A 16,178-nucleotide genomic window follows, 5' to 3' on the forward strand; every position below is an offset into this window, starting at 1 on the left:
ATAACATCATGCTGGGACCCTAATTCAGTGCAAAGCAGACATGAACATTATGAAAACTACTTACATCACTGACTCTGTGTGTTGTGTTTAATGCCAGTAATGCAGTTTCATTAGCTTCCTCAATATAAGTAGCAATATTTTCATAGACATTTGAGGCATTTAGTGCTTTTTGTACCAACCCATTTGTATCAACACTGTGTAAATTCCTGTTAGAAGGACAGAAAGGAAAAAAAGAAAAAAATAATTTGTTTACATCTCTTACTTGTAAAATCTTGAGACACAGGAACTTTGGTCTAAATACTACTCTCGCTTCCATACATGTCCATTGACTCCCATCTGATTTCCATGGTGAATTTTTCACATGTGTGAAGATGGAATTAGGCCATTTAGCTGGAACTTTCAAAAACACTCAGCAATAACCTAACTACTCTGTTCCAGCTGAGATCAATGGGAATTTTACCATTGACTCCAATGAGAGTAGAGAGAGGCCAGCAGTGAGTGCTTTTATGAAGACTACCATTTAGGTGTAGTTTACATATTCCAGTTTCATATAATAAATAAGATAGCTACTAGTTATATCTAACACATCAATTTATGACCTCAATCTACTTGCAATAGGTTTTTATATTTGGTGATGAACAAACCCATGAAAATTCATAGTTTATGTTTGGTTCAGAGAGGAACTCAAACACACTTTATCCTAACTTTCCAGATTTAGGGCCTAATCCTGCAAACATATAATTTCAATGGGACTACTCTCAGTAATCAAATTAATCATATATGTAAATGATTGACAGATCAGGGCCTTATTGCATCTCCAGACTGGACTCTCTCATAAGATTTCTGAAACGTCTTAAATGTGTCCAAAGACCAAAATGAAACTATACTAAACAAAATAAAGACAAGCAAAGCAAAACAACAAAACCAGAAGGCATGATTTGAAGACAGAATAAATGTTTTAAGGGATTAAACTTTCACTGTAGAATAATCTTTCCAACAAATGTAAGAGTGTCACATTTCCATCATCCATAAAGGTTTCCGTTTGCTTTGTATTAAATTCCTGATCTCATGTATTCGAGAAAGTGCTAGCTATCCATTTCATCCTGTCGTGGAAGCACTCTCTTTCAAATGACTTCAATACCATTAATTAGTAGCTCTCAAACCTAACATAGCAGTTTTTTGTGGGGGTCTGTTCCAGTTTATGTAAAATTATAGACCAGGCAATTTTAAGTTTCTGCATTGTTTAATTTTAGAATAAGAAACCACTGGCTTTCAGTGTAATTTTTTTCTCTATTTTAATCTCCTATCTAGGGCTTAAGTATATTAAGAAACAACTCTTAAAATGTATTTAAATTAGATACTTGATGAGCAGTTAAGGGTTGATACTGCAAACCTTTATGCACAAGAATACCTTTACTTGATACTGAAAGCAGAATTTGGTAAATGTGTTTTCTGCAAGTAATCACTTACAATAGTATTTTTTTCACACATAATCACATTTGTAAATAAAACCATAATTCCAATCTGTCTAGAAATCACTTTTGTATATATTGGTTAAAATCTAAGTATTTATCATCTCTCAACAGAACAAAAAGGCTTGGGACACATTTAATGTATGCAACTGGACCAATTCACCCTGACACCATCCATTTGGTATTTAAATTACTATAGGTTTAAAAGTAACAGCCGTGTTAGTCTGTAGATAGTCAGTGATGAGCTGCCAAAATCTTAACAACGGGTTCCCTCCTCACCCCACGAGGGGGTCGTTGCCCACCTCCACTCCCCAGGACTCCTGCCCCATCCAAACCCCCTGCATTCCTTGATGCCTTCCCCAGGATCCATGCCCTATCCACCCCCCTCCCCTGTCCCCTGACTGCCCCCAGAACCGGGCAGGAGGGTCTTGTGGGCCACCGTAGTGGGTGTCCACCCCACCCCTAAGAGCCAGAGGCACCTGCCAGGGGGCGAGGTGGGGAGTCCCGGTGGTGCTTACCTGGGGCAGCTCCCAGGAAGCATCCAGCAGGTCCCTCTGGCTCCTAGGGGCGGGGGAGCGTAGCTAGGGCGGGAGCAAGGGGAGTGGCCGCTCACCCACTGATCACATCAAAAGTGGCACCTTAGGCGCTGACTCCCTGGGAGCTCCGGGGCTGGAGCACCCACAGGGAAAATTTGGTGGGTGCAGAGCACCAGCTCCCCACACCCGGCCCCAGCTCACCTCCGCTCCGCCTCCTCCCCTGAACCCACTGTCCCGCTCTGCTTCTCCACATTCCCACCCCCCGGCTTCCCGTGAATCAGCAGTTCGGCAGGAAGCCGGGGAGGGCTGAGAAGCAGGCCGCGGCTTCCTGCTCAGGCCGAGGGTGGCGGAGGTGAGCTGGGGTTGGGAGCGGTTCCCCTGCACGCCCCCATGGGTTACCTGCTGCGGTGCAGGTGGCCTTTCTCACGCCCCCCCGCCCCAGCTCACCAACGCCTCCCTGGGCCTGAGCGGGAAGCTGCCGCTTGCTTCTCAGCCCACCCCGGCTTCCCATGCAAATAGCTGATTCGCGGGAAGCCTGGGGGGGCAGAGAAGCAGAGCAGGGCGGCGCGTTCAGGGGAGGAGGCGGAGGCGGAGTGGACATGAGCTGGGGCCGAGGGTGGGGCGGGGAGCTGCCGGTGGGTGCTCTGCACCCACTAAATTTTCCCCTTGGGTGCTCCAGGACTGGAGCACCTGTGGAGTCGGCGCCTAAGGCGCCACTTTTGGCCGGTTAAATTTAGAAGCCCTTTTAGAACCGGTTGTCCCTCGCGGAACAACCGGTTCTAAAAGGGCTTCTAAATTTAACAACCGATTCTAGTGAACCGGCTCCAGCTCACCACTGGATATAGTACACTCAGTTTGAGTCAAAACTACAGCAGATCCTACCTCTGAGTGTAGCTGTAAGGCAATTTTTTATGTGAATCATCTTATTCACATGAACCATTTTATTTTATGAGCTATTTTTGAAATCCCCATTTACATTTTCCAGTATCATATTATTTCTCAGTCATCTACTTTATATCTGTTACTTTGGGATTATAAAGAAATGATTGAAAAATGTGTGAATAAAAAACATAAGGAATTTAAATAAATATTTTTGACATTAAATAAAATTCAAAAATATTAAACAAAATATTGACCAGCTCTAGTTAAAAGACTTTCTCACAGACTGTGATATAATCCCTGGAACATATGACTTTACAGTGATTTGCTTAATGTGTATCTATAATTAGTATATATAATGTACTATCTTTTTGCTCGTCTGTTTACCTATCTAACTGTGTGACTAGCAGCCCTTAAAATTAGCGCCGTACAGTCTGCTGTAGTTAAAATTTACCGGTCCAACTCGTCAGCAAGTCTTTGAAGCTCCTGTGCATACTCCATAGCCTGCTGCACCAAACCATCATCAAATCGAGACAAATTGGCTAGTTTTTCTTGTAATTCCTTTTTAGCGCCATCTATTTCTGCATAGAACCCCGACACATTCTAAACAAAATATGGAAGGATAGAAAGAATCTGAAAATAGTAACAAATATATCCTCTTTACTCTAACAGTGCAGGGTTTTTTTGGTTTTTTAGGTAACATATAGTTTAACTATGATATATTTTAACAGATGAAAAAGAAGGAAGTTGAAAAGGAGGCAAAATATAGATGGGGTCAAGGTGACTGAATGGGAGGAGTGAGAAGAGTGAGAAAAATAAGCCAAAATATCATAAACAGAGGGAGAATGGATAGATACATGGGACATGAACACATTTGAGAGATGGTCTCATCTTCCATTACCTTTGCTGATATTAGTGCCACAGTGATTAGCTGAAATCATCTGAAATTGAGGCTTAATAGGTTGGATAAAAGAGACAGTTTGTACTCCACTGATCTGCACTTGAAGGGCTCACCCCATCTGGATCCACAGCACAGAATGAAGGGTGGGGTGGGCTCATCTGCCTCTGAGGCACTGTCCACCTCCCCATACATGTGCAACCTTTGCACTCCCAGCAGACTGTAACCATAAAGGTAATAAAGCCTCAGGCTTATTATGTCTTCTGCATAGCCCCTTTGGGGTTCCTGGTTATAGCTGTAGCCATAGGGAAGTCTCCCTGCTAGTGTAGTTCCTATGGATTGAATTCCCTGGGTTCTGCTAGGGGTGGGGACATATTCTGAACCCTTTTCTACAGAGGGACACTGATGGGATTATGTGGGGGAATTCTCACAAAGGTTTCTTTGCAAAAAGCCAATATCTGTAGCTCTTCCTAAATTAGAAAGAAAAAAATTATGGTTAAAGAATCCTATCTGCAAAGAAACGTCTTATAGTGACCGGCTGATGGGACTACTCATGGGTATGGCAGCATGGATTCAGAAGACTGTGACTACCAACAGTTCATGAGTGGTTATTTATAGTGCCTATGGCTGAGGACAAGTAATGTCTCTTTGCCTCAGCCATAGCTCTTCTGGACAGCCATATAAAATACTTGTACAGAAGGCCCAACATAAGACAGGTCTTCAACCATCTCCTCTCCAGTGTGTAATCCACCTGCTTAAAGCCCTGTAGATCAACATTAAACCATAGTGGCCTCGGTGTACAAGATACAAGAATGGAATAGAACAGTGAGTTAAGAGCCTCTCTTAACAGCAAATGAGCTGCTTGACACTCATTTTCATGCCACTTTCCTTCCTGCAATTTGTTACCTTTATACTTACGAATTAAGAGAGAAAAAAACAAACTGTAAACACCTGTTGTATGAAATATTTGCAAGGTAACTGGTATACAAATAGAGCCACATGTACATATGGTATCACAACATGAAAAAGATTATGCTTACTGCAGGTCACGTTTTTTGGGGGGGTTTCTTGTTTTGCTGTGTTGTTGTTGTTGTGTGGGGTTCCTTTCGTTAAATCAGTTTATCAACGAAAAGTGATTTTTTAACCAAAATGAAAAATTTCTGTTTCAATTTTGTTTGTTAAAAATAAAATAAAATAAATAACCAGAATGAAAAATTTCCACCAAAATTGTGGTCAAAAAAGTTTTCATTTCTATAAAAAATGGAAACTAAATTTTTTGGAGTAAAGTTCTTCAGTGTTTGGTTATCAGAAACCTCTTCTTAGATTGCTTCAGGTTTTCATAAAAAAGACAAACAAATTCCAGAAAATGTTAAAAAAACCTCTTCTCACAAAAATGATTGGCATTTTCTGACCACCCTCGTCTATTTTCAGTGTTGAAACAAAAAGGATCAACCTTTTTTACACCATGAAACATTAATCCTTACTTCCTCACTCCACTGCTTCACAGAGTAATTGACTTTTAAGAGGATTTGTAGATTCGGTGTATAAACATCAAATTCCAACAACTGCTTATCTCTAAATTGAGATTCAGGGTCTTTAACCTGTTCCTGCCTTCTGCCTGAAATGGACAAAAGGGTTTGTGTGGGGCTTTTTCTTTAACAGACAGAACATTTCTCTGCTCAGTGCATCTTCTGGTCTCTTGACTGGGCATCCCTTGTGAAGTAACTGAGAAATGCATGAAAAAAGGCTTAACTCAAATCTATCCCTAATAGGGTACTCTTAAAATAACATCATTTTTCTGTGGCAGTAAAATTTCATTACAAATATTTTGACTGTGGCAGAAATTATTAGGTTTTATTGGAATATTTGTCAGTATGTCAGCAATGCTATGTAGAAAGCGTTCTACAAGTTTGATGTTTTGAATACCTGACTTGTTAGAAAAAAAAGCAAGCACAGCATTTAAACAGGTCATACAACAGGACATACAATCAGGCACCTACCTTTATCACATCACTTAATTCTGTGCTGAATTGCTGTGGCTCAACTAAAGCATCTCTGGCACTCAGCAGAATACTGTTCACATCATCAGTTTGCTCCTTCACCTTCTCCTGTTGCTTCTGCAGAAAAAAATAAATCCACATTCAGAAATGTTTTGTGCATTGGTAAAATGCAGTGTTCATGTTCTCTGGTATGTTGTTAATATGAACACTACAGTTATACTGGTAAAACAAATGAACAGATAATATTAATTAAATGGGAAAAAAGCTAAGACCAAATTTTGCTCACACTTCTCAAGTTGCATATTGTAATATGACATTTTCAGTTTGGCTTGTCCTCATGGAGGACTAGGGCCTTTATTTACAAAAATAAATTTCATTTTATATTACAGTTTGAGCAATTATTGGAATGAACCACCCCTACTAAACCATCAGAACAGTGCTCTGGCAGTACAAAGACAAATAAAATATGGACTTTTCACAGTGGCATGTAGATTAGTTTGGACTTGAAGGTTTTTTTCTACATACAAATTAGAGATCTGTTTTTCATAGCAATAATAAGAGTAATGTGAATGTTCTCTTTGGTACAGCAGCTGCCTTAATTGTGGAAAGTAATGAAACTCAAACAATGGTTAAAAGCAAAGAACAATTATGACCACATCCAACATACTTCAGCCTTCACTTCATGAATATGAGATAAGCTGCAGATCTGCTTCTGCACTGTAATTATAAAACAAAGGAAGAGAGGAACAAAGGAGATTCTGTACATGAGAATCCCAAGCTTCTTATAGAGCAATTCACAAAAACTGAATGCCTGACTTTATATTTAATTATTGAAAGAAAATACTAAGTCCTTAGCTACATACTATTTAGCGATAATAAAAGTCAGAAAGGAAGAATAAAATAATGATCTGATTCACTGCGCTGTTCTCCTGGACATTTGTTTAAAACAAGTACATGTATCTGGTGCTTCTTTTCCTAAAACATCTCTCAAGTCCACCAGTTCCACAGCATCCCCACACTTAAAACCTTGGACTGGCCTTAGAAATCTCCTTTTTACCAAGAAAACTTCTCTTTCTGGGAATTTCTGCACCTTATCTTCCTCATTTTATTTAATACCAAATGCTGTGATTTAAAATCTGGTTCCTGTGACCATGTTGTTCCTCTCTTTGATCATCTATGTTGGTGTTTTCTTACCTTTGACATCAAGTTCAAGTTGCCAATATTGCCAACCCCAAAAGTTCAAAAACCATGAGTTGGAATAAATTAAAAAAAAAAAAAAGCACGAGACTGACCTAAAAATCATAAGGTTTTAAAAAAAACAACATGACAAATCATGTTTTTTGGTTGCTGTCTGATTTTTGAACTCCTCTGTCCACCCCCAATACATGTGTGACACTTAAAGGGTGAAAATTCATCCTTAAACACATAAAAACTGGACACACAAATCTGTAGGCAAGAACTCCCTTGTGTGGCTTCTCCCTGCCTAGTGCCTTCCCTCCCTCCAACTGCCCAGAGGCCTTGCTATTCCCTGGCTCTCCATTGACAGCTATCTCCTGTCTCTAGCCTGCAGGAGAGGAGGCTTTCCTTGGGCTTTTACTTCCAATTTTCCCCTTCATGGACTGTGAATGTGTGTGTGTGTGTGTGTGAAGAGTGGGTGTTCGAGGCTGCTTGAAATGTGGATCTTAATCTGAACGTGTGTGTGTGTATGTGTACACACCACTGCCTGTTGCTGAATGGAACAAAAACAAACTGCTTTGTTTTTATATAGGACCTATACTTATAATACTTTAGTTACACTGCGGGGGCCTTGTGCTTCTGAAACAGGAAGATCTGGGTTGAATCCTGATTACCCCCATTAAATTAAGAGTAGCCACGTTGTGCAGTGAAGGGTGAGCCATGAAATCCTTGCCATGGGTTTATTGCAATGTATCTCAGATAGGTTTAAGCTGTCAAGCCTGTGTCTTGGTTAGCTCCCTGGGGCAGAGACCATGTCTTCATCTTCTGTAGCTCTGGATAGCAGCTGACTTTTATTATCACTTAGCTTACATCTAGACTAAGAGTGTCAAATTCATGCTGCAGAATGGACCAATTTACATTTTTCACTGTGGTCCATGGGCCAGGGCTACGAAGTTAGGGTCATCTGAGAAAACAGAAGCACAGAAAGGTAGAGAACTTACCTAAGGTGACACACCTTAACAACTGCAGAGCTGGGAATAGAATCCAGGAGTCTGGACTCCCATTTCTGTGTGTTAGCCATTAGACAGCAATCCCTCTGGTGATGATAGCATCAAACCACAATACAGAAACTCACATAGAGGAAAAGTTCTACACTGTCATTTCTGTAGCTATACATCTTTAGAATCCAACATTTAAAATGTCCTTGTCAGTGAAAATGTGTTGCTCACAGACACACTTACAATATACATGCTGCTGCACAGTACCTCATTCTCTTGGAGTTTGCCAGCATTTTTCTTATTTGTATCCTCCGTTTGCCTGACATAGTCATGAGCCTGGTCCAGAGCCTCCTGTAAGTCTGACAGCTTCATGTTATAGTCACTGAGCTGGTCCAATACGATTGGAAACAGAGATCTGGTGTCATTATACCTCATCTCCCACTCTTCCACCCGCCTTAGTACTGAGAGAAGAGTCAGAGGTTATTGATTAATCTTTCTGCATTCTTTTGTTCTCTCCCTTCACAGCATGAGTTACCAATCTAGCTACATGTGATTTTCCAAAAAGTTCAAGATCAGGGTATGCTCTTTCTGATGGAGTTTACATATATCAGCATCAGACCAACTTTATGACCTGAGTGACTGTCCTTAATCAGGGATCACTAAAAACGTATTTGCTCCCAGGGAGCTTGGGTACTCACCTATGACACTTAGCTAGATTTTATTTCTAACTATTCTTCTAAATGGGAAAAAAACTTGTCTCACTTGAACTTTCTCATCATAAAAAATTCAAATTACAATGATTTATTATGGAATGGGCAGGATTGTTTTTTGTTTACAGTCTCAGCTAACTAGTTCATACTTTCATTTTCTGAATGAAAGAGTACTTATTGTCTTACCCTTCAAGGTGCAATATTCCCAAAATTACCTAAGCCAGGTTGGAAATAATAATGAGCTAACTGTGGCTCTGATTCACCATTGTGTGACTCCAGTTTTATACTGGTGAACCCCACGGAAATCAATGGAGTTACCCTGGCCTAAGTTTGGAGGCACAAAGCATGTGTCTACACTGCAGCTGGAGGTATAATTTCCAGATGTATATACACTGGATTTGATCAAATGAGTGTACTAAAAACAGCAGTGTAGCCATGGCGACATGGGTGGTGGCATGGGTTAGCCACCCTAGTACACGCTTATATTCTCATATAGGATTGTACATCATTTCATATGTATAAATGGGATTATGCTTTCCAATGTGCATTACTTTGCATTTATCAAGATTGAATTTCATCTGCCATTTTGTTGCCCAGTCACCCAGTTTTGAGAGATCCTTTTGTATCCTTAAGCCATGAGTAGTCCAGCTGGCCAGCCACTACAGTCAGCATCTATGAGCACACTCTGCACATAGGTTCAGCACTGCTGGTTACCATGGTCTGATTACTACTGGAACATTGTTTGCTATACTATGTCTTTCCATCAGAATAAACACATCCATAGATAGATGGAGACCTAAAACTCACACTCTTGTGCAGCATCAGCCTCATCATCAGCAAGCAGCCTCTGATTGGTGAAAGGCTTGCGATGCTGGATTTCCCTCAGCATCTCCTCTGCCAAGTTCAGCTTCTGAATTATATCTTCAGTGCTCAGCTCATGCTGGATTCCATAGTATTTCATCTTGCTGCTGATTTCTGAGGACAAAGAAACAGATTGTCACTCCAACATAGTTACAGTGAAGTGAATTTCTTTGAAACACTTTTGTCCCTAGGGCCCTGGTTTGAATCCAGGTCAAGTTGATGGTGAGTAAAATGGGGATGACACAGAGAAAAGCTGACACTGATTGTTTCTGAAGTTAGTGGACAGAACTATGTCTTATGAGTTAGTCTATTTACAACATGTTTACCAGATTGTCACAAATGTTTCCCAGTGCCTACATATTAATCCACATTTGGATTTTCTTTCCTGATAAACTATCTTTACCAATCCACAAACTTCTACCACAACTCCCCTTAATATGTCAGAACCATTTGGGTGTACATAGCACAAATGGTTTTGGGCAATCGACCAGAATGTTTACATGTGTCAGTTCAGCCATCGCCAAGTCCCTGACATAAGTACGTATCAAGCACAGCACCAGGGCATTCTAGCTCTGTCAGAGAGGGGGAATAACAAATGGTCTGTGGAGGCAGAGAAAAAAGGGAGGCATACAAGAGAAGAGGATAAAAATACAACAGAGAAAGGAGAGAAAGAAAAGGATAGATGAGAGAGACAGCAAAAGGAGAAAAAAGAGAAATGGAAAAAGAGACAGAAGGAAAGGGATGAAAGCTGACAGGTATTAGGTTTCCAAGACATATGGATGGACATGACAAGATAGGCAGGGTAGGGAGGAATGCAGGGATTATGCGTATGACACTTCTTTGGCGCTACATTAAGCCCTGAGTCCTCTAGAGTGAAGCCTAGTAGCTGTTCAACAGTGCGCACCAGTACTACATAATAGGGCAATAAACAAAAAAGTTTAATGCTCACTATCCAAAGTAACTACCCAAGTAATTGCAAAAAGAAAAGGAGTACTTGTGGCACCTTAGAGACTAACCAATTTATTTGAGCATAAGCTTTCGTGAGCTACAGCTCACTTCATCGGATGCATACAGTGGAAAGTGTAGAAGATCTTTTTATACACACAAAGCATGAAAAAATATCTCCCCCCACCCCACTCTCCTGCTGGTAATAGCTTATCTAAAGTGATCACTCTCCTTACAATGTGTATGATAATCAAGTGGGGCCATTTCCAGCACAAATACAGGTTTTCTCTCTCCCTCCCACCCCTCCACCCCCACACAAACCCACTCTCCTGTTGGTAATAGCTTATCTAAAGTGACCACTCTCCTTACAATGTGTATGATAATCAAGGTGGGCCATTTCCAGCACAAATCCAGGGTTTAACAAGAACCTCGGGGGGGGGGGGGTAGGAAAAAACAAGGGGAAATAGGTTACCTTGCATAATGACTTAGCCACTCCCAAACTCTATTCAAGCCTAAGTTAATTGTATCAAATTTCCAAATGAATTCCAATTCAGCAGTCTCTCGCTGGAGTCTGGATTTGAAGTTTTTTTGTTGTAATATCACAACTTTCATGTCTGTAATCGCGTGACCAGAGAGATTGAAGTGTTCTCTGACTGGTTTATGAATGTTATAATTCTTGACATCTGATTTGTGTCCATTTATTCTTTTACGTAGAGACTGTCCAGTTTGACCAATGTACATGGCAGAGGGGCATTGCTAGCACATGATGGCATATATCACATTGGTGGATGTGCAGGTGAACGATAGTGTGGCTGATGTTATTAAGCCCTGTGATGGTGTCCCCTGAATAGATATGTGGGCACAGTTGGCAATCAGATGTCAAGAATTATAACATTCATAAACCAGTTGGAGAATAAATGGACACAAATCAGATGTCAAGAATTTGGACACATCTGATTTGTGTCCATTTATTCTTTTACGTAGAGACTGTCCAGTTTGACCAATCTACATGGCAGAGGGGCATTGCTGGCACATGATGGCATATATCACATTGTTGGATGTGCAGGTGAACGAGCCTCTGATAGTGTGGCTGATGTTATTAGCCCCTGTGATGGTGTCCCCTGAATAGATATGTGGGCACAGTTGGCAACGGGCTTTGTTGCAAGGATAGGTTCCTGGGTTAGTGGTTCTATTGTGTGGTATGTGGTTGCTGGTGAGTATTTGCTTCAGGTTGGGGGGCTGTCTGTAGGCGAGGACTGACCAACAGGAGAGTGGGTTTGTGTGGGGGTGGAGGGGTGGGAGGGAGAGAGAAAACCTGGATTTGTGCTGGAAATGGCCCAACTTGATTATCATACACATTGTAAGGCGGGTGATCACTTTAGATAAGCTATTACCAGCAGGAGAGTGGGGTGGGGGGAGGTATTTTTTCATGCTTTGTGTGTATAAAAAGATCTTCTACACTTTCCACAGTATGCATCCGATGAAGTGAGCTGTAGCTCACGAAAGCTTATGCTCAGACAAATTGGTTAGTTTCTAAGGTGCCACAAGTACTCCTTTTCTTTTTGCAAATACAGACTAACACGGCTGTTACTCTGATACCCAAGAAATTGAAATACTAGTTGGCGAACCCAAGTAGTTGGTGTTTGGACAGGACAATGACGTTGTACTTAACACCACTTCTTTTCAAAAGGTGCCATGGAACTCCTAATACCCACAACTGGTCGTGATCTCAGTTTTAGGTCTCGTCTGAAGAAGGGCACTTCCTACTTTATAATACCCCTCAAAATTTTAGGCACCCATTCAGTACCGATATAGAGGGAAGAGTGCCCCCAATTGCATCATTTAAACCACTTTCTAGAGCACAGAGATGTTTCATAAATGTCCCCCACCCAAGTATTGATCTATACCAACCCTGACTGGAAAGGGGATGTTCAAAGGTCAGGTTAAATCAGTATTTACATACTGGTATCGCATGCAGTTTTCCTTTTTGGCCTGTCAATGCTTGAGTAACGTAAATGTGCTGTAAGATAGAGCTTTGGCCTTTATGGCACAGAGAACAGGAAAGCTTTCAAGTATATTTCATTTGTTTTTTATTGCTTCTTGTAGATACAAAAGGAGAAGCTGCAAATGGTTTAATCTCAGTTTTATGTGTCCATGTGATAGGAAGGTGCCATCAATATTCTGGAATAGAGATAATAATCTCTGACTAGAATGTCTTTCCTCAGTGCAGTTGTGCTTGGGAAGATGCTCACTGTTGTTACTTGTCTCTATTACTGCTAATAAAAACTCTTGAAAATGCAAATAGTCTCTTAGTCCCTAAATCAAAAAGTTATTTCTTCATCCGGGAAGGTATAAAATGGCATATTGCTGGTGAGAATGCTGTTATTGCAATAGTATTAAACAAAGATAGATTTTAGAAGTGTTATCTACATCTCTAGACAGTCAGAAAGAACGAGGAGTCCTTGTGGCACCTTAGAGATTAACAAATTTATTTGAGCATAAGCTTTTGTGGGCTAAAGCCCACTTCATCAGATGCATGTAGTGGAAAATACAGTAGGAAGATATATATACACAGTGAACATGAAAAAATGGGGGTTGCCATACCAACTCTAACAAGACCAGTTAAGGTAGGCTATTATCAGCAGGAGAAAAAAAAGCTTTTGTAGTGATAATTAGGATGGCTCATTTCAAACAGTTTACAAGAAGGTGGGAGTAACAGTAGGGGGGAAATTAGCATGGGGAAATAGTTTTTAGTTAGTGTAATGACTCATCCACTACCAGTCTTTATTCAAGCCTAATTTAATGGTGTCCAGTTTGCAGATTAATTCTTGTTTTGCTGTTTCTTGTTGGAGTCAGTTCACAGATGAGTTGGACTCCAAGACAGTAGGTGACTGCTTGTCACAACATTTTAATCTGAAGAGTCCCCTTGTTGCACTCTGCTAGTTTTGGGAGACCTTAAGGCTTGTTATATTGTTTGCCTGATGTGAGATAGTATCGCAGTAACAGCTTATGACATTTTGGAATAGTCAGTGAGTTTACAAAACTGTACTTTCATTCACTGAAGGCAATGTTTTCTTTGGAAGAAAGGAGAAAGAGAGACAAAATCTAAGTTTCTTTGCAGAAATGCAGTATCTGTATCCAAACTAAATTGAAAACTCCACAGCCTGAAGATAAAAACAGGCTTGGAGTGGAAACCTCTGTCTGTCCCCTTGACTGAGACCAAGTGGAGGGGGAATTACGTTTGAGAAGCTCTTTACCCTTCAGCACCTCTGCTTAGAGGTTACAGTGTTCTTTTCTCTTTGGAGATGCCTGTGTGAAACTCATATGACAGGAATCTTAACAAAACCAAGATTTATTAAAAAATGAGAGAAAATGGAGTTAAACTGACAGAGACTTTGCTTAATATATCTAGATTTACATTTCTCATCAGCTAAACTAGATGAGGCATTCTCCACTTAATTACAGAGAAGAAAAAGAAAAGCAAATAGCTGAAAGTAATCCTCTGTCTCTGACCATTCTGGTCTGCTTGCCAGCATTATGCTGATGTCTAAAGATGAGTCTTTCTCCCACACCCAAACTCTTTATCAAGCCCCCCCGTGGAGCCAGAGTGGATAACCCCCTGTTTTCCAAAACACTTTTCTCCACCTATGTACACACATACAAGGATTTGGACTCTCCACTTTCTCTAGGAGATGGACCACTGAAGACACAGAGACCCTTTAACAATAATTAACACCTGTCTTTCAAAGACTTAACAACTTAGCCTGGATGCCACTTTTCACATGCCACCTTGGCTGGTTGGATTTAGTTTCAGTTACCCCTCTGGTTCAAGCCCTCCAAGCAATTATTTCCTTTGAAGAGCTGGATTACCCTTTTGTGGGGCTTTGGGCCAGAGCAAGTGGGGGCCCCTCCCCACCCCTTTCGCCTGCAGTTCCCTCCCTCCCCCCAGCGTTCCGACCGGGGAAGTGGGGTCAGGGTGTGGGGGCTTGCCACACCCTGCCTCCCTGCTCGGCGCTCCTGCTGGGGAGTGGGGTCAAGGCGCGGGGGCTTCCCGTGCTCCCAGGCAAGAGCACCAAGTGGGCGGAGTAGGTTGGGGTGCAGGAGAGCCCCTTTTTCCAGGGCTTTCCAGTTGGACAAGGCCCCTGGGCATGGGCCCCTTTGGCCCAGTGGTTAATCCACCACTGTTCTTTTGTCAGGAAATATGACTTGTGGGCACGTCCCCAGACTCTCTGTCATAACACCATTTTGAAAACAAAGAAATAGACACAAAATAAGCCAGATTTTCTGCCTTGGCCAAGCTGAGTTCAACACAAGACCAGAGGGGAGGGCATCAAAGATGGCACCAATCCCCAGCTGGCTCAGAGCTAGGACTGTCTCCTGATGGAGTTTACAGCAGAGTCTGCACTGGCTGCCAGTGGCTTCCAAGAGCTGTCATGGTAACCAAGGATTGCTGGATTGCAATGATGCTCTGGTTACACTCTCTGCACTAGGCTCCGAGAGTGTAGGCAAGGGTGTAGGAGCCATTATGGTATCTCTAGGTCATCTAAGGGCTCTCCTTGCCAGGGTGAATTCCTCCACTGGCCATGTCTGTCACGTTTGTAGCAGATTTGCACTGAGAGAAAATTGTATAGTTTCCCTAACAGAACAAAGAAGCTGGCCAATAAAGCTCAATGACTAACCAAAGACTACTCACTAAGTCAGTGGCAGAGGTGGGATTCGAATTTAGGATGTCCAGTCTCGTATTCAATCCATTAGACCATGCTGTCTCCCGAAATCAGAAGCAACGAAAAACCATGATGAAAAAATAGATTTATAAAATGGGGTGAAATCCTGGCTCCACTGAGGTTAATGACAAAACTCCCACTGCCAGTGGGGCTGGGATTTCATCCTTGGTTTTAAATATCTTGTAATTTTATTGACACAATTCTTCTAAAAATCACAATGATCTTTCCATATAGAAACTTTGTAGAAAGTTACTTTTAAAATAAAATTTGATTCTAGGGACAGATTCTACAGACAGATTCTACTTTAGTGCTGCCATGATAAAGAACTAAAATTCTCTGTAATGGGTCAATGCGGGAAAGCTTTTGTTTGTCTCTGTCTACCTAGCTAGTTACATAGCCTCGGTCACTATAGTATCTGGGCATCCACTCTATTTAATTGAGATCAAAAACAAACAAACAAACAAACAAACCAACATACATACATACATACATACAAACTACAGCCTGTATAATCTTTTAATATTTCACAAAATAATTGATTTCATATGTAATTGACCTGAGATTTAACTTCCTGAGGGAGATGTCAGGAGGGAGAGAAAAGAAGCGCAGCATTCTATAATGGAGGATACCTGACACACTGGCCACAATAGCTTGTTGAGAGAGACAAATTTTCATCCTGGCATCATATTCTGTTAAAACCTGATGTCTGATGGTTTTATAACCGTACTTCTGGTGCTATGACATTTCTTCAGTGGAGATTTTATTGATATATTCTTGACACTAAGCTGAACCAGAAAAATTTTATTTACCTTGGATATTGTCCCTCATATTGCCGAGTTGCTGCACAAGTTGAGTAGCGTGATTAATGGTCGCCATGGTTTCCTTCTGTACCAGTAGGCCTTTGCTTGATGCTTGATTTCCCTATGAATAAACCATGCGAGCACAAGATTAGTAATTTTTTTAAATCCACATGCATGTG

General features: G+C 41.2%; 1 protein-coding gene across 1 annotated transcript in view; it reads right to left on the minus strand.

The window, feature by feature from the left end:
- LAMA4 (laminin subunit alpha 4) overlaps positions 1-16,178 on the minus strand; it is a 153,182-nt gene that overhangs the window by 54,993 nt on the left and 82,011 nt on the right. The window contains exons 9-14 of the mRNA XM_084622433.1: positions 16,009-16,120; positions 9,477-9,644; positions 8,227-8,420; positions 5,786-5,902; positions 3,342-3,490; positions 65-206 (exon numbers count right to left, since the gene is read on the minus strand). Coding sequence (XP_084478559.1) covers positions 65-206; positions 3,342-3,490; positions 5,786-5,902; positions 8,227-8,420; positions 9,477-9,644; positions 16,009-16,120 — 882 coding nt within the window. The remainder of the gene's footprint in view (positions 1-64; positions 207-3,341; positions 3,491-5,785; positions 5,903-8,226; positions 8,421-9,476; positions 9,645-16,008; positions 16,121-16,178) is intronic.

The sequence above is a fragment of the Lepidochelys olivacea genome (genome assembly GCF_965140295.1).
Source record: "Lepidochelys olivacea isolate rLepOli2 genome assembly, chromosome: 3".
NCBI classification, from domain to species: domain Eukaryota; kingdom Metazoa; phylum Chordata; order Testudines; family Cheloniidae; genus Lepidochelys; species Lepidochelys olivacea.